The sequence below is a fragment of the Mastigoproctus giganteus genome, chromosome 1 (assembly GCF_048544385.1).
Source record: "Mastigoproctus giganteus isolate SK-2022 chromosome 1, ASM4854438v1, whole genome shotgun sequence".
NCBI classification, from domain to species: domain Eukaryota; kingdom Metazoa; phylum Arthropoda; class Arachnida; order Uropygi; family Thelyphonidae; genus Mastigoproctus; species Mastigoproctus giganteus.
The window spans coordinates 612,909-635,994 of NC_143575.1; the positions used below are offsets into that span (position 1 = coordinate 612,909).

Here is a 23,086-nt window from a genome sequence, read left to right on the forward strand (position 1 = left end):
TTTTAACTTATGTTTTATCCACTTCCAATTAGCTGGAGATTAGCAATAAATGCTGATCCTCCAGCTAATTTTACTTAGTTGATTTCCATCCTTCTAAAACTCAGTCTTGTCTCATATCTCGCAAAAAAGATTCTTCTGCTCCTATGCTTATCTTTGGTGACAGTCCGATTTCTAGGCATAATGATATATCTCTTTTGGAGATTACCCTGACTTCTAATCTATCTTGGCACAAGCACATTTCAAATATTGCTTCCTCTGCATGTAAACAACTTGGTTTTCTCATTCACTCTCGGCATTACTTTTCTTCCAAACAGCTGTTCACTCTGTACAAATAGCAATCGAACCCTACTATGGAATATTGTTCCCACATCTTGGGTGGTGCTCCCGAAACCCTCTCAGGCTTCTAGATTCCATTCAGAAGAGGGCAGTTAGGTTAATTAATGACTCATCTCTAACAGAGTCTCTTCACTCTGTCTCATAAACATACTGTTTCTGCTGCATGACTTTTCTACAGATACTTCCACGGGCACTGTTCTTCTGAATTTCCTTCTACAATTCCTGTTCTCTCTTTAAAAACCAGCCAACATCCATTTACTGTCCATCTTCAAACTCAAAGAACCAACTTTTCATCTTCTTTGTTTATTCATTCAACTGCCGTTTTCTGGAACAACCTTCCTTCATACGTATTTCCTGAAAATTAAGTCTACAGAAGTTAAAGCCTAATGTCAACAAATATTTTCTATCGTCTTTTCAAAAGCAGTTGCTTCTTCTTGGTGTTATTAAGTAAGTACATGGCACATTAAAGTTTATTATAGTAGTAAGATGGTAAAATAAATTTTAAAAATTTAAAACTGAAGAATGATGTCTTATGATGTCTATCTAACCCAGTGGTTTTCAACCTTTTTTTTAATAATGGCACCCCTAAGTAATTTATTTTATTTTGAGGAACCCTTACCATACTGTTCACCATTTTATAATGAAATAAACATATAAATTTTAAAAAAATAATAAGTTAAGTAACTTAAATCCAAATTACATGGCACCCCTGGAATGTTGTTGCTGCAACCCGGTTGAAAACCACTAATCTAACCCCATCCCTATAATGAAAATTGACCGTAATTTACAGAATTCTTTATCCATGTATAGGATAAAGACTGGAACTAACAAGATGGGCTCCTAACTAACATCAAGGTGGGGATAATATTTCATCTATAAAAACTCTTAGTTAAATCATATAGCTTGATCCAAAAATGGAAAGAAAAGATAAAGTAAATTTGTTGGAAAAAATCCTACCCAAAAAAATCTCAATGGGTTTGACAGAAGTGTTCTTTTTATTTCTCAATTCTATAATATTTATTCAATATCCTCCAGCCATCAAACATTTACAGGTATAAATGAAAAAACACTGCATAAAAATAATAAAATCAGTTAGCATATATATGAAATATTAAAATACTAAGTATAATAGCAATAAGACTACCAAAATAAAAACATTTGAAAATTTTCACGAAAGCAAGCCATTCAATCATTATATCTGCAATGTAACAGGTAACAGATATGCATTCTATATTTGGCACAGAGGAAATGATTATCCTAGCATTTTTCGTCACTCATCCTGTCTCATCACTAGTAGTGTCAAAACAGGATGAATGAACATACCACAGTCTTTATTAATAATGGATTAAAACAAAATATGGAAACATTTTTTATTTAACCCTGAATTAATCACATGCTATTATGAAATAATTATTGACAAAAGACCCTTCATGCTGAGAAGAGGCTGTGCAAGTGAGGCTGAGTCATATGAAATTAGTGATTTCATAATTATGGATGACTGTTTAATAAAAACACTTTTGAGCATAAAGGAAAGTAAGACCCCCCCCCAGAGTTAATGACATATACCTGGTAGTTTTGAGGTAGATTGCCAGGGAGTATACTGAACCATTGAGGTTAATTATAGGGGCATCGTTGGTCTTAGGTGAGATTCCTGTGGATTGGAGTGCCAATGTATCGCCAATACATAAGGGTGGTTATAACAGTGAAGTTGGCAACTACAGACTGGTTAGTCTGAGAGCCTCTACATGCAAATGGAATGGGCAAGTAAGCGTGAATGTCTTATTATGGGTGATTTTAATTTGCCTCTCATTGATTGGAGCAAATGGGAAGGAAACTCCACATGGGAGACTAAATTTTTAAATCAACTAGATGATTGCTATTTGTAACATGTCAGGGAAAGAATACTCTAGAGCTCATCATCACCTATGAACCAGATGACATAATAGGGCTGACAGTACAGGAACCAGTAGCAGGAAGTGATCACAGAATTCTATGATGGACGATGAAGAGAAAGAGGTAGCAGTAATTAAAAAAGGCAAAGGAATAGGTTCTAATTTCAGGAAAGGAAATTATGACGGATTGAGATGCTTCATGGCCTCTTAACTGGGTAGATATCTCACAGAGAGCGAATACAACTGAATTATGGTATACTTTTAAAACATTAATCACATAAGCCTTGAATGCTTATATACCATTAAAAAAATACTCCACAAGGAGGATTCCAAGTTGGATGAATAATAAAGTTGCCAGATTACTTGAGCAGAAAAAGAAGGAATAGAAAAGTTACAGAACAATAAAAAATACTGAAGCCTATAACAGTTACAAATTGATCTGCAATAGTGCCACAAAAAAGGGCAGGCTGGCAAAGACAGATAAGAAATCACTGGCAAAGAGAGCGGGGGGGGGGGGAATAAGGAATTCTTCACATATATAAATGCAAAGAAGAGAACAGCAAACCAGATTGGACCCTTATGTAATGGACATGGGATAGGATCCCCAGCTGAAGATGCAGATGAACTCAACAGTTATTTTTTGTATCGGGAAGGCGTAGTCACTCTCTTACAGCCTGATCCAGGTCTTCTCTTCACATCAACGGTTTCAATTCTTCTTTCAATTCAAAGCTTTAATTTCAGCAACCAGGATGCTGTTGACTGATGGCAGGTTATTTTATCAGCGATGGCATGTGTAGAAAGCACTTCCTGGGACAGAGCAAAAACTACACTTTTTTTTCTTGGTGTCAACTGAACATATGGAGCCATGTGTACACCTTCACAAAACAGGATACTAATGAGCATGTAAATCCAATGCCGTATTTATAGAAACGGCTAATGCAATACCTTGCAATTACTGTCTGATGCAATAGAAGCGTTATATGATACAATACCTTTCCTTTGCAACAAACAAAACGACTGTGTACAAATGTTACCTTTTTTAAGGTGATGAAGTTTTTTTGTCTGTCACTGTAGATAGAATTCAGGGATTGTCAGAAAAATGAGAGCTGTGCTTTAATCCAGCAAAGTGTAAGGCACTGCACCTGGGGAACAGTAACCCCAAAATAACTTATACACTTGGCAGAGTTGAACTAAAGCCGATAGTGGAGGAAAAGGACTTGGGTGTTATGATACAATCAGATATGAAGTTCTCTAAGCATTATAGACTGGTTGCAAGGAAGGACCACGGTGGCCATTCGATGATTTATCAAATAATTGGTAGTAGAGATAAGGACATCATCATGCCATTATATAAGGCTATTGTTAGACCACACTTGGAATACTGTGTTCAAGTATGGAGACTGCACCTAAAGAAAGACATTGTGCTTGTTGAAAGGGTCCAAAGACAGGTAACTCGCCTGGTGAGATCAGCAAAAGGTCATCCATGAGGAAAGACTTCGAATATGTGGGTTGCACAGTTTGTGAACTAGGCACCTTAGAGGGGGACTTCATTGAGATGTTTACGGTTCTTTGCAAAAGTAAAATGAAAGGACGAAATTTTCAGAGTTATAAATGATTCTGGAACTAGGGACCATAAATGCAAGTTGTGGGGAAGAAGTTTAGACTGGATTACAGGAAGTTTTATTTTAGCAAGCAAGTTATAAATTACTGGAATAAGTTACTGACAGTTTGGGGAAATTCAAAGGTAAGCTAGATAATCACCTACGGGAGGAGGGAAATACATAGGTTTCTATTACCTTTTTTTTATTAATTATTATTATTTTTTTATTTTCTTATTATTATTTTATTCTATTTTTTATTTTTGTTTTATTTTATTATTATTATTTTTTTTTTTTTTTTTTTGGCTGGTGCAGCATAAGCCATAGGTTTTCTTGCACCATGTGGCCATTGCTAATACTAGTACTAATTTCAGTGGTAGGAAAAATCTTAGAAGAGTGCAAAAAATCTTACAAGAGTGCAATCCAGAGACATTTAGATAGAAATGGCATTCTGAAGGACACACAACATGGTTTTGTTAAGATGAAAATCATGTTTAACTCATGAGCTGGATGTTAGGAACAATTTCAACATATTTTTTTTGGATTTTAGCAAAGGATCTGACTCGGTCCCTCATGAGAGGTTACTGTATAAGCTTGAATGGGTTGGGATTACTGATAAGATTCTAAGGTGGATGGTTGAGTGGCTGCAGGGCAGAAGGAAGAGGGTTGTGATTAATGGATATTCTTCAGGTTTGTATTATGTCATGAGATCCACTAGTGTGCTCTTTCCAATGAGTGCAAGTTGAAACTTATCCAGTCAGTAGTTCGTCATTTAGGACAGAAAGAGTAATAGTAGTTTTGTGCATGTCGTCAGAAAATTGGAAATTGAGCAAAGAGCAGTTATCAAATTTTAACGTAAATTGGGAAAAAGTGCTACAGAAACTTTTGACAATTTAAAAAAAGTTTATGCTGATGAATGTTTGTCTCGAACAAGAGTGTCTGAATGGTTTTCTTGCTTTCATAAAGGACGTGAGTCACTAGAGGATGATCCTCGACCTGGCTGACCGATCTCTGTTCGAACACCACAGATTGTCACAAAGGTTAGAAAAATTAAGACATGACATCAATTTCAACAAGGTTGCTTCCTGTGATGATCGGTAACAATAAGGAATTTGTATGAGAAATTCTAAAAGATCTGGGTAAGAGAAAAATTTGTTGCAGTTTTGTACTGCATTCGTTGAGTTGAGAAAAGAGAGTCGTGTATTGCATCGAGTGTTTTTGGCAAAAAAATTGAACATAGTTAAAATCTTAGGAACTGCAGCATTAAGTACCATTTACATATTTTCATTTAATTTTATTTATATAATTTTATACGTAATCTGATTTTATTTTTCAGGCACTTAATTTTTTTCATTGTAACTACACTTGACAAGTCAGCACCCCTACTCATACACCTATTTAATCTATTTACCTATATTTCATTATGGTTGCTGGCACTTCTGTTATTACTAGCAGTATCCTGGATCCATAATCCACTATTATTTATAATATATTATTATCAGACGTTCTGTTTTATTATTGCAACCTATTATTATTATTATATATATATAATAGGTCAAAGTCCTGATTGATTTGTTTTTTTTGTTTTGTGGGTGGTAGTGAAAATTTTTATTATTTTGGGCGGGAAGCATTACTGGTAATTAAGGCCAAACTAACTGTCTAGCCATTGCTGTTCTAGCATTTGTTGATTTGCCTATAGTTCTATGTTAATGATTAACATGAAATCAAGTTAACAAATATATAAATGTAAAGTTTGAAAAGATTAGAGGTTAAAGGTTAGAGGAGAAAGGAAATAAAGGGAGTTATTAGAGATTAAGTCAAGAAAAATTAGGAAAATAGCTAGGAAGTAGCAGAGAGACGGCCATGCGAAGGAATGTTACCTTCCTAATTCTTCCTAGCTATTTTCCTAATTTTTCTTGACTTAATCTTTAATAACTCCCTTTATTTATTTTCACCTCTAATCCTTTCAAACTTTACATTTATATATTTTTTAACTTGATTTCATGTTAATTGTTAACATAGAACTATAGACGAATCAACAATTGCTAGAATAACAATGGCTAGCCAGTTAGTTAGGCCTTAATTATCAGCAATTCCTCCCGCCCCAAATAAAAATTTTCGCTACCACCAGCAAAACAATAATCAATCAGGACTTTGACATAATATATCAATGCGCATATAATGTTTAACTGTTTAATCCTACTAACGCCACATAACCACAGCATTATCACAACTGAAAATTTAATAAAAATAGAACATAGGCTTAAAAGTAGTGTTCAAGTGTGTGTGTGTGTGTATATATATATATATATATATATATATATATATATTATAATAAATATGACAAAAATAAAGAAGATGGTAGTTCGAAACACCTGGAAAGCCAAAGGCCAAAAAAAAAGAAGATAGCAGAAATATGTAATAAAACTTTAAAATAAAAATTACGTCAAAATATCAAAAGAAAGTAACAACAATCTACATCAGATAAATTCTTCAAACAGGCCTCTGAGGTTGGGTATGTTCATATTGTAGTTTTAAATGTTTTTCACCAACCTTATGTAGAAATAAAACACAAAGAAAACAAAAACTGGAATCTTGATAACTGTATTTATAATAAGTTATATTTGTCTGTATTTACAATAAATTATATTTAACTTTACAACTAAAATATATACATATAAAATATACATTAAAATATACTGGGTTAAGAACAATAAAATACATTAAAATATACTAAATTAAAATCGATAAAACCAAAGCTTTCGAAGGCTCCTGCCTTCTTCTTCAGCGGTATTTTCTTTGTTCTGCGGTGCGTCTTTAAATACCAGCAGGTTCACGGTACTCATCACGTGTTTCATTCCCACGTGTTCCGTTCTCTTGTGTTACGGAATCGGAAGTGGCTCGAGAGTGGGTCATGTGGAACCGTTCATCCCTTCTGAGGATAGTAGCCTCAAAGAGGGGATGGATCCGCATTCCTCTATCTCTATTAATGTTCACTGTGGAACAGATCCGCAAACTCTCAAGCCACTTCCGGTCCCAGAACTTATTCGCCCGATCGGTGATGATAGCCTCGTCCGGGGAGATGTGGTGCTGCTTCTCCCAAAAATGCTCGGCCACGGCGGACTTACCATAGTCCGCACTTCTTAACATAATGAGAAACGTAATGCATTACAATAAACATAATATTTCAAAATGGGAAGAAAAGCAAATATGCAATTAATAAAAATAAAATCTGATGACAGCAAAGTGAATATTAATACATGACCAGATATTTCAATGGGGGACTACACCTGACCATGCATCAAAGGACTGTTTCCATACTTGCCCATAGATTTTTTTATTAATTGCATATTTGCTTTTCTTCCCCGTTTTGAAGTATTTAGCACTTTCATACATTTAAGTAAAATAAACATATGAAAGTGCTGCAAGAGAGAGAGAGAGAGAGAGTAGGGGGGGGGGTGATTGGTTTTATAAAGTTTATATAATAGATCAGTAAACAAAATTAGTTTTAAAAAATATTGATGTGAGAAATTCGTGGTTCTAAAGCTCATTAACATGTAAAATTAAGCAATTGAAAGAATGAAATACACTCAACAGAATGCATATATACATTCACATACACAGATACATATCAAACAGCACTCACTTTAAGCTGTGTAAAGTTATCAAAATATGTAGAAATTAATGTGTAATATAAAGAAAACCTACATATAAAGAAAAGTTTTCCACAAAGTGAATCAAATTTAATGAAAGAGTACTTACCTTCCAATAGCTCCATAGGCTAGCCTTGAAGGGATGATAACTTCTGATTTTTCTCCTTTCTCCATTAATGCTATCACCAGATCAAGACCTATCATTCAAACTTAGTTTATAATGACAGCATCAGACGTAATGCATTACAATAACATAATGAGAAATTACTCAAACACTGTGAAATAACATACATTATATATATATTGCTTTTATGGACAGAGTGCAGCATAGCTCGCAACTTCAGTTAAGTCTGTACCTCACATGTACTTTGTGTTTTTTTTTGTTTTTTTTTAAAACCACGTCAGAAGTTAAATGGCGTATAAAAATTAAGATGGAGAATTTTTCATATGTTCAATCACCATTTTATATACTTCATTTTAAAGTAAAATAACCTCTTTACAGGTTTACGACTCTTTGAATATAAATAAAAAGCAAAAAAAAGTAACTTTTCTTCAAAAATTATTTAATATAAAAAACATCCTTTTTTTTATATTAAACATTTGAATCTGGTGAATTACACTAAACATACATACGGACATGTAAATGGCAATATAACTGAAGTTTGAAATGCAATTTTCCATACTTCATTTCATTCCTAGTTTTTTTAACATGGATCTGGGCACTTGCAGAATTGTTACTCCTTTAGGCTGGGATCAACAGTGCACTTTAAAATCAGAAGAAATCAGAGCCGGTTTTGGACTGTTAGTCGCCCCTATCAATGCGGATCGGTAATGACGATATTTGGCTGCCCCTATCAATGCTCACTCGGTATTAACGAATTTTTTGCTGTGAAAATGTTGAAAACGGTCGACAAGAGAATTGATTGTTGGGTGAATGTTTAAATTAATAAATTAATTTAAACATTCACCCAACAAATTACAGCAGTGGAATATACTCGCAGCAGGAACAAAGATTTCAGTGTTTTGAAAAAGACATGAAAAGTTTTCGAAATAATTTGCTACGGAGGACAGATTTTGCAAAGGCATTATTGGACTTCTGAAAGAACTAGGTGCCATGCATAAGTCAGATGAATGGTGTTTATTCATAGATGCCTCAAAATTAAGTTTAAAAAGAGTTTTGCTTCATAATGGCAACGAATTTCCATCAGTTACTGTGTTTCATTCAGCTGGACTTAAAGTCATGAATGCATGTCTAAAGTTCTACATGTTATAAAATACCAGGATTATGGTTGGAACATATGCAATGATCTTAAAGTATTGGTTTGCAGGGGGGGGGGGGTGTTCACAAAATATTGTGTTTTTTTTTTGTGCTTGTGAGACAGCCAGACAACAGAAGAACATTACATTGTGCAACATTGGGACAAGCTCATACCAGGACAATCTAATGCAAAATATATTCCTTTAGTGCAATCAAACAAAGTTCTTCTTCCACCCTGCACATAAAACTTGAATTGATGAAAAATTTCGTGAAGGGATTACATAAAGAAGGTAACGGATTTGCATACTTGAGAAGTGTGTTTCCAAATTTAACATGTACCAAACTTAAGGAAGGAATTTTTGTAGGACCTCCAAATTAGGAAACTCCTGAAAGACGATGTGTTTGAAATACAGTTAAATGAGGTTGAATTTGCAGCTTGGCAATCATTTAAGGCAGTAGTACATGGTTTTTTGGGTAATAGGAAAGAAGAAAACTATGATATGTTGGTGTGTCTAATTTACTTCAGAACTACAGAAACATGGGCTGTTGAATGTGAAGGTCATGCTTATCATATTTTTTGATTCACGGGGCATTGTTCATTATGAATTAATACTGCAGGGTGAAACTATGAACCAGGAATGCTAAAAACAGTTGTACAGCAATTGTGTGACGCTGTAAGGAGAAAATGGCTAGAAAGTGGGTTTCATAAAATTGGTGCTTTCATCATGATAATATCTCCAGCACTATCAATTCACGAATTTCTTGCAAAGCACTCACTGCTGTGCCCCTATATCCACTATTTATAAAATTTAGTTCCCTGTGATTCCCCATCCCAACAAAGTTAAGCCTTCTTGAAAGGTTACAGATTTGCAAGGACAAAAAAATTATGCAGAATATGACACAGGAACTATTACAATTCAAAAATGAGACTATGAGTAATGGGTCCAGAAGGTGCAGAAGTACGGGAATCAGCATATAGGTTGCCAAGAAGACTATGAAGGAGTTTCATCCAAGTAGCAGGTAAGCTTTTTGATTCCAGATGATATAATAGGGCTAACAGGAACCAGTAGCAATAATGATCACGGAGTTCTACGATGGATGATGAAGAGAGAGAGAGGAAGCAGTAGTTAAAGGCAAAGGAATGGGTTATAAATTTCAGGAAAGGAAATTACGATGGCTGAAAATGCTACATGGCCTCTATTAACTGGGTAGCTACCATAATTCAATTGTATACCTTTAAAACACTAATCACAGAAGCCTTGAATGCATAAATACCATTAAAAATATACTCCACAAGGAGGATTCCAAGTTGGATGAATAATGACATTTCCAGATTACTTAAGCAGAAAAAGACAGCATAGTAAAATTACAAAGCAATAAAAAGTACTGAAACCTATAACAGCTACAAATTGATCTATAATAGTGCCACAGAAAAGGTTAGGCTGGCAAAGGCAAATTATGAGAAATCGCTGGCAAAGAACAGAGATAAGGAATTCTTCACATATATAAATGCAAAGAAGAGAAGGACAAACCAGATGGGACACTTATTTAATGGATGTGGGATAGTATTAGATACACAGAAAAGTTTAGGCTGGCAAAGGAAAATTAAGAAATCACTGGCAAAGAGAGCAAAGAGCAGAGATAAGGAATTCTTCACGTATATAAATGCAAAGAAGAGAAGGACAAACCAGATGGGACACTTATGTAATGGATGTGGTTATGTTATGTTATTTGGTTTTTAGGAGCATTAGCAACTAAGGCCATATTGCTCCGGGATATGCGGTGGTCATTCCCTGACCTTTCCGCATTCTCCATATTTGGTGGTGACGGGCTCGAACCCCGGTCTAATCAAGAAGCGTGTGCTACGCACTGCTGCTCCTTCCCACCTGGCTATGGAGGCACCTAATGGATGTGGGATAGTATTAAATACCCCAGGTGTTGTTGTAGATGAACTCAACAGTTACTTTGCATCGATATTTAGAGAAGAAAACCTGTATGTCAATAAGAAATTATGGAAGTGAGGTTGAAAAATATGTAATTAATATTAAAATCATGTGAAAAAACACATGATTAGAAAAAAACTTTCGAGCTAACAGGCAAGCAAGGCTCCTGAGGTTGATGGCATATACCCTATAATTTTAAGGGAGGTGGCAAGTGAGTGCCCTGAACCATTGAGGCTAATTATGAGAGCATTGCTGTACTTGGGAGAGATTCCGTTGCACTGAAAAAGTGTCAATGTATCTCCAATACATAAAGGCAGTTCTAAGATTGTAGTGGGAAATTACCGACCGGTCAGTCTAACTTCAGTAGTAGGGAAAATCATGATGGCAATGATCAAGTGTGGAGTTGAACCAAAGTCAGTAGGGGAAGAAAGACTTGCGAGTTATGATCCGGTCAGACACAAAGTTCTCCAAGCATTGTAGACTGGTGCTGTAGTGGAGTGTATATGTGGGTATACACCATATACCCTCTGGATTTTTTAAGGCAAATAGCATATACCTTCTGGTTTTTGAAAGACTAAAATACGGGTATACGCCATATACCCTCTGGAATTCGATTAATATGCACAGTATACTCTCTGCTTTTTGTAACATTCATAGAGTATACCTTCTGCTAATTTTACGACAACACCACTGGTCCTATCCATGATTTATTGAATGTTTCCTAGTAGAGATAAGGATGTCATAATCCCATTATATAAGGCTATTGTTAGACCACACTTGGAATACTGTGTTCGAGTATGGTGAATGCACCTAAAGAAAGACATTGTGCTTCTTGAAAGGGTCCAAAGATGGGTAACTCGCCTGGTGAAATCGGCAAAAAGGCATCCATATGAGGAAAGACTTCGAATATGTGGGTTGCATAGTTTGCAAACTAGGCACCTTAGAGGAGACTTGATTGAGGTGGTTAAGGCACCGAGAGGCAAAAGTGAAATGAAACGATTCTAGAACAAGGGGCCACAAATTCAAGTTACGGGGGGGGGGGGGAGGTTTAGACTGGATTGCAGGAAGTTTCATTTTAACAGTGAGTTATAAATTGCTGGAATGAGTTACCTACATGGGTGGTAGAGATTGACAGTTTGTGAAAATTCAAAGGTCAGCTGGATAATTATCTACAGGAGGAAGGAAATGCATAGATTGTCTATTTCCTATTCTTTTATTATTTATTTTATTTTTTTTATTATTATATTACTCTTTTTTTTCCCTTTGGCTGGTGCAGAACAAGTCTTGGGCTTCCTTGCACCATATGGCCATTACAAATGCTAATTTCCCAAATATTAATTCAATTCTCAAACTTTTTTTAACACACTTCACATGTTCAGATTCACTTAAAACTATACAAATATGCCGCTATCAATCAAGTGTGTAGCTGTTTTTATATTTATAACTGTTCTGAAATTTGACATAAGAGGGCATACTCTTTGAATAAGATCTGAGATGCTGTCGACTTACACAATCTGAAATTAAAGAAATTCTCTACAATTCAGATTAAGAAGTCGAAGAAAGTGAATCAATTAAAACACTGAAGGACATTATAACAAAGAACAGAATAAATAATGAGTTTATTTCTTTACTATTTTTAAATATTTTTTAAGATTTCTTTTTTCTAATGAAATTTTGAATTTTGATTTTATTTTGGTTGATAATCCAGATTTAAATGTTCCTTACAAATATCTCTCCAAAAAAATTCCCTCCAGAAACTCACTTGCAAAAGAGTTGGACAGATAACTGATAGAACCAAGCAACTTTTTCTTCTTTTTTTTTTGGGGGGGGGGGGGGGGCTGTTGCTTAATTTACTTGGCTTCCTTATATTCACTTTTATTAACATTACTACTGAACTTTATTAAAATCTAATCTGTAAACCACTGTTGCCTTTTATCTTGGTGTGCATACCAATATTTTTGGTACACCAAGATAAAACCAGTGATTATTTTCACTGGTGGGACAGCATAATTATTGGGAACACTATGTAATAATTATATAATATTGGTGTAAATACACCATAGTTAACCCATAGATTTGAGCTACGATTGTAGCATAGAAGGCATCGTTTTAATTGTATCTCATAATGTGGTTGCCTTCACAACAAGATAGCTACTATTGAATTACTTCAAATAAATAACGCTTCTCTAGTAGAGAAGGCTACTGTTATTTATTTTCAGCGTACCACCACCCAGACGATCGTTTGTGAATTTAATGTGAAAAAAACCCATTGGACCAGATCTATTCAAACCATTGTCCCTATTAGACTTAGAAAAGCAAAAAGGTAGAGGGAAAGTAATAGTAGGAGTGGAAGAGGAAAAAAAAAACCTCGTCGAAGAATGAAAGGGACAGTAACTCTTCAACTCACGCCACTCACAAACTCATAAATTCCTCCAATAGGTAACGCTTCTCCAGTAGAGAAGACTGTTGTTACCCATTCTCGGAAACTCCGTGACTACCAGGCTCCTACCCCAGACGATCGTTTCGAAGCTTTTTGGCTTCGTCATCAGTGGGCGGGTAGGTAATACAATAAGCCATCTCAGTTGCGAAGTTATATCCACATTATGAGAGATGCCAGAAGGGTGTGGTGGTAATGTATTTGGAAAATTAAATGCACTAGGCATAATCCTTATGAGTTTTGATAATTAACTATATAATATCGGTGTAAATACACCATAAATCACCATATTATATAGTTAATTATCAAAACCCATAAGGATTATGACTAGTGCATTTAATTTTCCAAATACATTACCACCACACCCTTCTGGCATCTCTCATAATGTGGATATAACTTCGCAACTGAGATGGCTTATTGTATTACCTACCCGCCCACTGATGACGAAGGCAAAAAGCTTCGAAACTATCATCTGGGTGGTGGTACGCTGAAAATAAATAACAGTAGCCTTCTCTACTAGAGAAGCGTTATTTATTTGAAGTAATTCAATAGTAGCTATCTTTGTTGTGAAGGCAACCACATTATGAGATACAATTAAAACTATGCCTTCTATGCTACAATCGTAGCTCAAATCTATGGGTTAACTATGGTGTATTTACACCGATATTATATAGTTAATTATCAAAACCCATAAGGATTATGCCTAGTGCATTTAATTTTCCAAAAACTATGTAATAATGTATAATACAAATGCAAAAATATAATTAATATAAAACTGTTTTCAAACCTTGAATAACATCTGAATCGCCTAATATAATTTTCAATTTGTCTTCCTGCTCAACAACTGTACCATCACTAAGTTTTCCAACTAATTTCAAAGTAACCCAGTTCCCCCTTTCTGGACGTGATTTTGGCCCTTCTCCAGCAATAATTACCTAAAAAAATTTCCAAACATTTCAGCAAACAGTTTATAGTAATTCAGTTTCCTTGACAAGTATTAAAATAATAATAATTAAACAAATGCTAAATGTAATTAAAATAAAAGATGGACAGACGTGATGTCAATCATAGCAATTTTCTTATGATAAGTATCAAAGAGCATGGTAAACAGAAGTAATAGTCATTATAAAACTAGGCCTCTTTTAGCATTAGCAAAAAAAAAAAAAAAAAACCCTTCCCATTTCACCCATCTGGTCACTCCAAATATTTTTCTAGTTCAGCCTTAAAATTTATTTAAGCTATCAGCTTCCACAACAGATGGAAGTGTTCCAGCAATCAACTACCCACCTAGCTAAAGGCAAACTTCCGCATATCTGTCCTACAACTGTCTTTCCTCAATTTGAATTTATGCCCTCTCAAGTGATTATTCTGAGCAAGAAGAAGAATCCCATCAGAATTGAGCATGTTCAAGGCATTTAAGGCTTGATACAAGTTCAAGGCTTCATACACCTCAATCAGATCACCTCGCAGGTGCCTAGTCTCCAAACACTGTAATCTGCAAAACTTAAGCTCTTCTTCGTAAGAGCAACCCTTTGTTCCAATCACTAATCTTGTTGCTCTTCTCTGTACTCGTTCCAACAGCTCTACATCCTTCTTAAAATGAGGCATCCAGACCTGTATACAGTACTCAAGGTGTGGCCTGACCATCGCCTTATACAAGGGGATAATCACCTCCTTATTCCTGCTAGAAAAATTCCTGTATGTCATTGACAAGACACCATGAGCTACTCTTGCAGACCGTCTGCACTGCTCAGAAAACTTCATATCTGCCTGCACAATTACTCCCAGGTCCTTTTCATTCTCTACCACTGTCAGTGTAGTATCACAGAGTTGATATGTTACTCTGGGGTTACTGCTTCCCATATGTAATACTTTACATTTGTCAATGTTAAACTTCATTTGCCACCTCTCAGCCCATCTGCTCTTTTCTAGATCCTGTTGCAGCAGCATACTGTCATTAACAACCCTGCCAACCTTCGTATCGTCTGCAGACTTGGACATTAAGCCTGATATACCATCATCAATATCATTTATAAATACAGAAAACAACAATGGACCCAACACTGAACCCTGAGGGACTCCACTAATAACATTAGTCCACGAAGAGCAGTGTCCATTGATTACCACTCTCTGTCTTCTCCCACTCAACCATCCCTTTATCCATAGCAACAATTTGCCTCCAGTGCTGCACTGCTCCAATTTTTGCAGCAGTCTTCCATGTGCAACAGTATCAAAAGCCTTTCTAAGATCCAAATATATGATATCAAAGTTATTCCCTGCATCCAGTTGCTTTGTGACCACATCATAGTATTCAATCAAATTGGTCAGACAAGACTTTCCCTTAAAACTGAAGTCTTGTCTAGATGATCCTGCAGTGCTTCTTTAACCAGTGCCTCCATTAATTTCCCAGGAACAGAAGTTAAACTAACAAGTCTATAATTACTTGTGTCACTCTTTGATCCTCCTTTGTGAACTGGGGTCACATTTGCACATCTCCAATCCATGGGTACCTCCTCCCCTGAGTCCAAGGAAGCTCTCATGATTATGGCTAAATATGATAAAATCTTAATTATCTTTGTCCAAGTACTGGTAACTGTACCACAGTGTTTCTGATAAGAATACATTAAATTCCACCTTCAAATCTGAGAATTCTTGCTCTACAGAGTCACTTTCCCAAATATCCCGCAATATCACAAATGCCAATCTTCTGATAATTCCTCAATGGGGCAAAAGAATCTCAGTTAACTTCAATGCTAGAAATGAGTCGTGTTATAGTGATAACACTCGAATTTTTGGACAGGATCACATATCTCCCCTAGAAATTACCATGATTTCTAATTCTCCCTCTCCCTCTCCCTCTCTCTCTCTCTCTCTGCATCAAAAACTAAACTTTCTTTTACACTCTCAACATATTTTTCTTCTAAACAGCTACTGACTCTATACAAATCTCAAATCTGGCCTAATGTACTACTTTTTCCACATGGGAGGCAGTGCTCACAAAATCTCTCTTACGCTCCTAAGCTCTATCAAAAGAAAGTAAGTTGTCCAATAATTCACTTTTTCATTTTCTGTCCCACAGACAGCCAGTTTCTGCTGCACACCTTTTCTACAAATATTTCCACAGGCACTCTTCTTCAGAATTGGCATCTGTAATTCCACTGCTCCCTTCCAAACCAGTTTGGAAGGGAGCATTTTTTTAACTTTACATTGTCTGAAGTAACCATACCAACTTTTTCTCATTAAATCTTGACTGTTATAAGCTAAGCCTACACTTTTTCACAACCATGCAAAGTACCAATAAAGAACAGTAAGGATAATGAAGGAATTTAGCATTAGCATTAGTAGAGGCATATGATGCAAGAAAGCAAGCTTATTCAGCATCAACCAAAAAAAAAAAAAACACACCACTACCCCTCCGTTCGCTCGAAATACCTGTCCAGTTGAGCCTTAAATTTGTTTAGGCTATCAACTTCAACAACAAGTGATGGAAGTCGGTTCCACCAACCAACCACCCGCTGGCCAAAGGCAAATTTCCGCACATCTATCCGACATCCGTCCTTCCTCAATTTGAATTTATGCCCTTTGAGCTGATTATTCTGAGCAAGATGAAGAATCCCATTGGCATTGAGCATGCTCAAACCATTCAAAGCCTTATACACCTCTATCAGATCACCTCGCCGGTGCCTAGTCTCCAGACTCTGTAATTTGCAAAACTTAAGCCTTTCTTCGTAAGAGCAACCCTTTGTTCCATTCACTAATCTTGTTGCCCTTCTCTGTACCCGTTCCAGCAGCTCTACATCCTTCTTGAAATGAGGCCTCCAGACCTGTATACAGTACTCAAGATGTGGCCTAACCATTGCCTTATACAAGGGAATAATCGCCTCCTTATCCCTGCTAGAAAAATTCCTGTATATCATTGACAAGACACCATGAGCTACTCTTGCAGCTCATCCTGCACTGCTCAGAGAACTTCATATCTGCCTGCACAATTATCACCAGGTCCTTTTCATTCTCCACAACTGTCAGTGTAGTACCGCAGAGTTGATACGTTGCTCTGGGGTTACTGTTTCCCATATGTAGTACTTTACATTTGTCAATGTTAAACTTCATTTGACACCTCTCAGCCCATCTGTTCAACCTTTCCAGGTCCTGTTGCAGCAGCATAGCGTCAGTGGTGTCTTTAACAACCCTGCCAACCTTTGTATCATCTGCAAACTTGGACATTAAACTTGATATCCCATCATCAATATCATTCATAAACACCGAAAACAACAACGGACCCAACACTGAACCCTGAGGAACTCCACTAATAACATTAGTCCACGTTGAGCAGTGTCCATTGATTACCACTCTCTGTCTTCTGCCACTCAACCATCCCCTTATCCATAGCAGCAATTTGCCTCCAATGCCACACTGCTCCAATTTGTGCAGCAGTCTTCCATGTGCAATAGTATCAAAAGCCTTTCTAAGATCCAAATATATAATATCAAAGTTATTCCCTGCATCCAGTTCTTTTGTGACTACATCATAGTATCCAATCAAATTGGTCAGGCAAGACCTGCCCTTAACAAAACCATGCTGCGTCTGAGCTATAACTGAATTCTTGTCTAGATGATCCTGCAGTGCTCCTTTAACCAGTGCCCCCATTAATTTACCTGGAACAGAAGTTAAACTAACAGGTCTATAATTACTTGTGTCAGGCTTTGATCCTCCTTTGTGAATTGGGGTTACATTTGCACATCTCCAGTCTATGGGTACCTACCCTGAGTCCAAAGAAGCTCTCATAATTATGGCTAGGGGTTTGCTTACTTCCTTTGCTGCCTCCTTTAATATAACTGGATAGATCCCATCACCCCAGGTATTTTTATGTTTATCCTCAACAATCTCTCCTCCATTTTCCTCTCAGTTATTAGAAAATCATCCAGCTCACTGCCAATGTTTACTTTACCTACATCATTCTCCTTCCTGAATAACTCCTCATGCGTGAATGTAGATGCAAAATACTCGTTTAGATTGTTAGCCACCTGAGGAGGATCCTCAACTGTTGAACCATCAATATCCAGTGGACCAATCTGATTCATCCCTTTCCTTCTTGAGTCTAAATAGGTAAAGAACTCTTTTCTGTTTTTCTTTGCATCCTTTGCCAAGAATTTTTCGTAGTTTGCCTTTGCCTGCCTAATCTCCTTTGTGACTTGGTTACAGACCAACTTATATCTATCGTAGTCTTCCATGTCACCCATTAATTTGTATGTATCCCATGCATTTTTCTTCTCTGCCATATGTCTCATTAGTTCATCTGACAACCATTTAGGCCTAAACCTTGAACAATATTTCTTAGTTGGTATGTAAAGCCTGGTAGCCTCCAAGATTAGTTCCTTGAATGCTTCCCATTTTGAGTTTGCTGTTGGTAACATCATCAGTTGGTCCCACTGTATAGAATTTAAATACTGTCTCAGACCATCATAGTCGCCTTTATGAAAACAAAAACCCTTCCCTTTACCTCTGATGGTAGTTACCTCCTTGAGTAAATCCCACTTCAACCCACTGTGATCACTGCCACCTAGTGGTTCATATATCTGCAGATTCTTAATGGATGAAGAATCACTACTGATAATCAGATCAAGAGTATTGCTCCCTCTTGTTGCCTCACGAATATGCTGATGTAGAAAACAATCATCCAATAAATCCACAAAAGCCTTGCTAGTGTGTGAGTGACCAACCCACAAATTCCAGTCAATATCTGGGAAATTAAAATCCCCCATTATAAGACTCTCTGATTTACTGGCCCACTCTATTTCCCTGTACAATATCTTATTATACTCGTCAGAGTCATTAGGCCTATAGCACACTCCTACTCTCAATTTTGATTTCCCTATGCTTATGTCACACCAAACTGACTCGACACTGCCCTGTCCATCGATGTCGACTGGCTTCACTTCCTTGGACTTTATGTGTTTCTTAACTAATAGCCTAACCCCTCCTCCCCTCCTGTCCTGTCTATCCTTTCTATACACATTGTATTCCCCAAATTCCAGTTCCACATTCCTTATATCTGTGTGACACCACGTCTCTGATATCCCAACAATATCTGCCTTTGATGTTTTGAGCAATACCTCAAATTCATCAAATTTATTTACCAAACTCCTAGCATTGGTGTATACGCAGGTATACATGCACCTGTTTCTATTCTTGGCTACCCTAACACAACCCATGTGTTTACTTGTACCGCAATGACTCCCAGCAGTCTCTGAAATATCCTGCATCTTGTTTTTCAGGCTTCTGCTCATTTCAATAGAAGCAGTGCAAGAATCACTTCCACCTCTGCCAGTGGCTACTGTTAATCTATTAGTCCTTGTATCCCCCCCCAACTAGCAGTTTTCCGACCCACCTAACTCTGCCTCGACAGCATCAGCAAAAATTCTTGCACCCTTTCTATTTAAGTGTATCCCATCCCTGTAGAAGCAATCTCTCCTGTTAACAAGTACAGTCCAGGCTGAAAAAAAATTCTACCCCTTGAGCCTTGCACAATCCCTCCAGGGCCGAATTGATCGACAAGGCTCTCATCATATATAATTTAAGCCATTATATGGCAAAGAACATTTTAAATGAAAAATAACTAACATTTCATCTACATATTAAAATGAAGAATTTTTTTATTCCTAGGTAAATGACTAAACTCGCGTAGAACATTCTATGTTTATACAAAATGAAAGTGAACACATATTGCCACCTAATGTCAACTTTTAAGCTCATGCTGTTAAATTCAGAAGGTCTGAAATCGACAAAGAATATCACACGTATTTGAGTAATAACACAAACTTGGCCAGAAATCAGAAGAAAACTAAATTTATCAGAAAAACCTGAAGATACAAGATTATTAGAAAATTTCAACTAAATTAGAAAGTTGGCAGGTACACGTGCGTGTCCAGCACAGATAAGTAAATGATTCCCTTATGTAAAATCATTGCCTTCAAACTTCACTCAAACAAATCTATAAAGTTAATTAATGGTATAGATTAATATCATTAATCAAGCTAGCCCAATAGCACCTCATCTACTAGCACATTTCTCTAAATACACATGTAGAACCCATTACTTCCAAAATCACACAAAACTTTAGGGGGGGGGGGAGATAAAAAGATGCTAATCTTCAACAGGCAATTAATTGCTTAATAAGTAAATCACTACGGCACTGCCAGAGGCTAAAGATGAGCCATCAAAAAAATATACTTTGTATTGGGTAAGGATTATTGTCTTACAAATTTCATTATAACAATTATATTTTCTCATAGGTATGAATTTTTCTTGCACTAAACTGATGCTTCCATTACAATGATATCTGTTAAATTTTAATATTTTTACATGAAAGATAAACAGTAAACTAACAAGAAATGTGAAGTTATTTTATTATACTGAATAATTTGCTACTCTGGTGTTCATTACATCGAACATTTTAATGTATTTCTAGAAGATTCCAACTGTGCAATCTAGACACTACAAGCATAGCCTGATTTTTTGAAATTCATGTTTCAAGTAAATGTAAATGGCTCCATAAACTGCGATGCCACAGTCATTCACTGTCCAAATCACCACCTGAGGGGGAGGAGTCCTAATCTGCCAAAGGCAACAGTTCCCTCTGATCAAGTCTTGTGCATACCCTGGTAACAATTTTGAGGCTGCACTGGGCTGCTATCTAGTCGATGGACAGTTGCTAGTTTGTGCAGTTTACTTACCCCACCCATTGCAGACCAATGCATTACTAATTTTTCTGCTTGGCTCCTGACCTCTATCAAGTCCAACCAGAAAGTAATAATTCTCGGAGACTTCAACCTGCCCCTGACAGCTGCATCAAAGCTCCTCGATCAGTTAATTTCGGATCTGTCGAGTCTCAACATCCATTGCATCTGTGTCCCCCACCCCTCTCACGGAGAAGCCACATTACAGAGAACCTTTTCTAGCCATGGGAGTGTTGAAGCTGTAATCATCTCTAATTCGGCATTTCCCTCCAACCACAGGCCAATTGAAGCTTCTCTCATCCTGCTGAAAGAATGCTATAACCAACCAAACCAATCGAACTAGACTGAAAAGATCAGGAAAGCTGTATATGATCCAAAATACCTAAAAATTGAAACAGCAATGGACCTCTTTAAGCTCTACCCCTGACGAACTCTCAGTGAAATCGATATAGAGGAAGCTGCGTTTTGGCTTCAGAAATAGTTATCTTTCATTGCTAAAGTGGCCATGTCAAGAGTTTGCGTCATCTGTCCACACTCGAAGCCGTGGTGGTCCAGCATCCTTATGCACCAGTTTAAAGAAAAACAACGATTACACACCCAATTCAAGAGATCTCTCATAGAAAGATCATACTCAGCGTACTCAATAGCCAGATACAGTTTCCAGAAATCCAAGAAGCAGGCTATCAACTGGTTCATGGAAAAGAGGATAGCTTGTGGACAGCGATCCTGGTCGGCCATTCACATCCGGTCAGCAGAATCGTTAGACCTGGCCGAATGGTGCGATCATGTAACCAGGTTCATCAAAACAGACAGTGCAGCTGCGGACTCCCCCTGGAACAGTGCCCACTACGACATAACTAATCTCACGAACGTGACGATTGGTGAAAAGGAGCTAATCAAGGCCATCAATGCCCTGTTCAATAAGAAATCAATGGGAAGTGACTCTATTCCCACCTTTTGCTGTAAAGTTGCCTCCTACTTCATCAGCGATAAGCTGATGAAGTTGCTTAACAGAATTTTACAACCGGGAGTCGTCCCAAGTGCTTGGCTAAATTATAGTCATCCCAATTCCAAAGGTGCAGAATCTGACCTCTACTGCTGACTATAGGCCTATTTCAATCTCCTCCCCTTTTCTCAAATGCCTGGAGAAATGCATGTTTAAAGTGGTTGCCAATCAAATCCTTTCCCAGTTGTTGTTGTTTGGTTTTTAGGAGCATTAGCAGCTTAGGCCATATTGCTCAGGGATATGCGGTGGTCATTCCCTGACCTTTCCGCATCATCCGTATTTGGTGGTGACGGGCTCGAACCCCGGTCTAATCAAGAAGCGTGTGCTACGCACTGCTGCTCCTTCCCACCTGGCTACGGAGGCGCCACCCTCCTTTCCCAGAGACCTTGGCATACACATTACGTGCTCTCACAAAGATCGCTGATAACATGCATACAGGCCCTGAATTTAAAAACCCTTCAAGCCTGGAAGCAAGGCTATGTTATGCATGCTGTTTTTCTGGATCTGAAAGTGACCTTTGACTCAGTCCAAGTTAAGCCACTTTTGTGCCTCCTGGAGAACAACTATGGTTTCGCGGGAAATGTTTCGATGCTCCTCAGAAATTTGCTGACCAAGAGGTGCCGTACCTTCCAACAAGGGAATAACTGCATCACAAAACAAGTGGAAGTTGGTATACCCAAGGTGGATCGTTGTCGGCACTGCTTTTTTCAGTGATATTTATTCCACTAATGAATGAAATACCTGCGTTCATGGCATACGCTGACGATATTGTTTGTTACCTCTCAAGTTGTTGTTGTTATTTGATTTTTAGGAGCATTAGCAACTAAGGCCATATTGCTCCGGGGATATGCGGTGGTCATTCCCTGACCTTTCCGCATCCTCCATATTTGGTGGTACCTCTCAAGCCCGGCTAACACCCCCACCAGACCAGGCAGAGGAATTATCGAATTCTGTCATTCTGAACAAATATCTCTCCTCTTTCTGTGAATTTTAGGCTTAAAATAAACCCTGATAAATCCAAATATATCATTTTCTCACCTAGAGCACAAGCAGACCTCAATCCAGCAGCCTCTCTGCAGCCCTCCATTGCGGGGCATGTTCTCGTCGCCACTCATTCCATAAAATTCCTAGGAGTGGTAATCGACGAAAACCTAACGTATAAGGAACAAATCCGGCAACTGTGTTCAAGAGCATTACGGGCTTTCTGGGGTATGAAACTTGATCTCT

General features: G+C 37.2%; 1 protein-coding gene across 2 annotated transcripts in view; it reads right to left on the minus strand.

The window, feature by feature from the left end:
- zda (peptidyl-prolyl cis-trans isomerase zonda) overlaps positions 1–23,086 on the minus strand; it is a 147,721-nt gene that overhangs the window by 88,719 nt on the left and 35,916 nt on the right. For both annotated transcript variants that reach the window (XM_090378402.1, XM_090378407.1), the window contains exons 3-4: positions 13,905–14,052; positions 7,589–7,676 (exon numbers count right to left, since the gene is read on the minus strand). In XM_090378402.1, the coding sequence (XP_090234528.1) occupies positions 7,589–7,676; positions 13,905–14,052 (236 nt within the window). The remainder of the gene's footprint in view (positions 1–7,588; positions 7,677–13,904; positions 14,053–23,086) is intronic.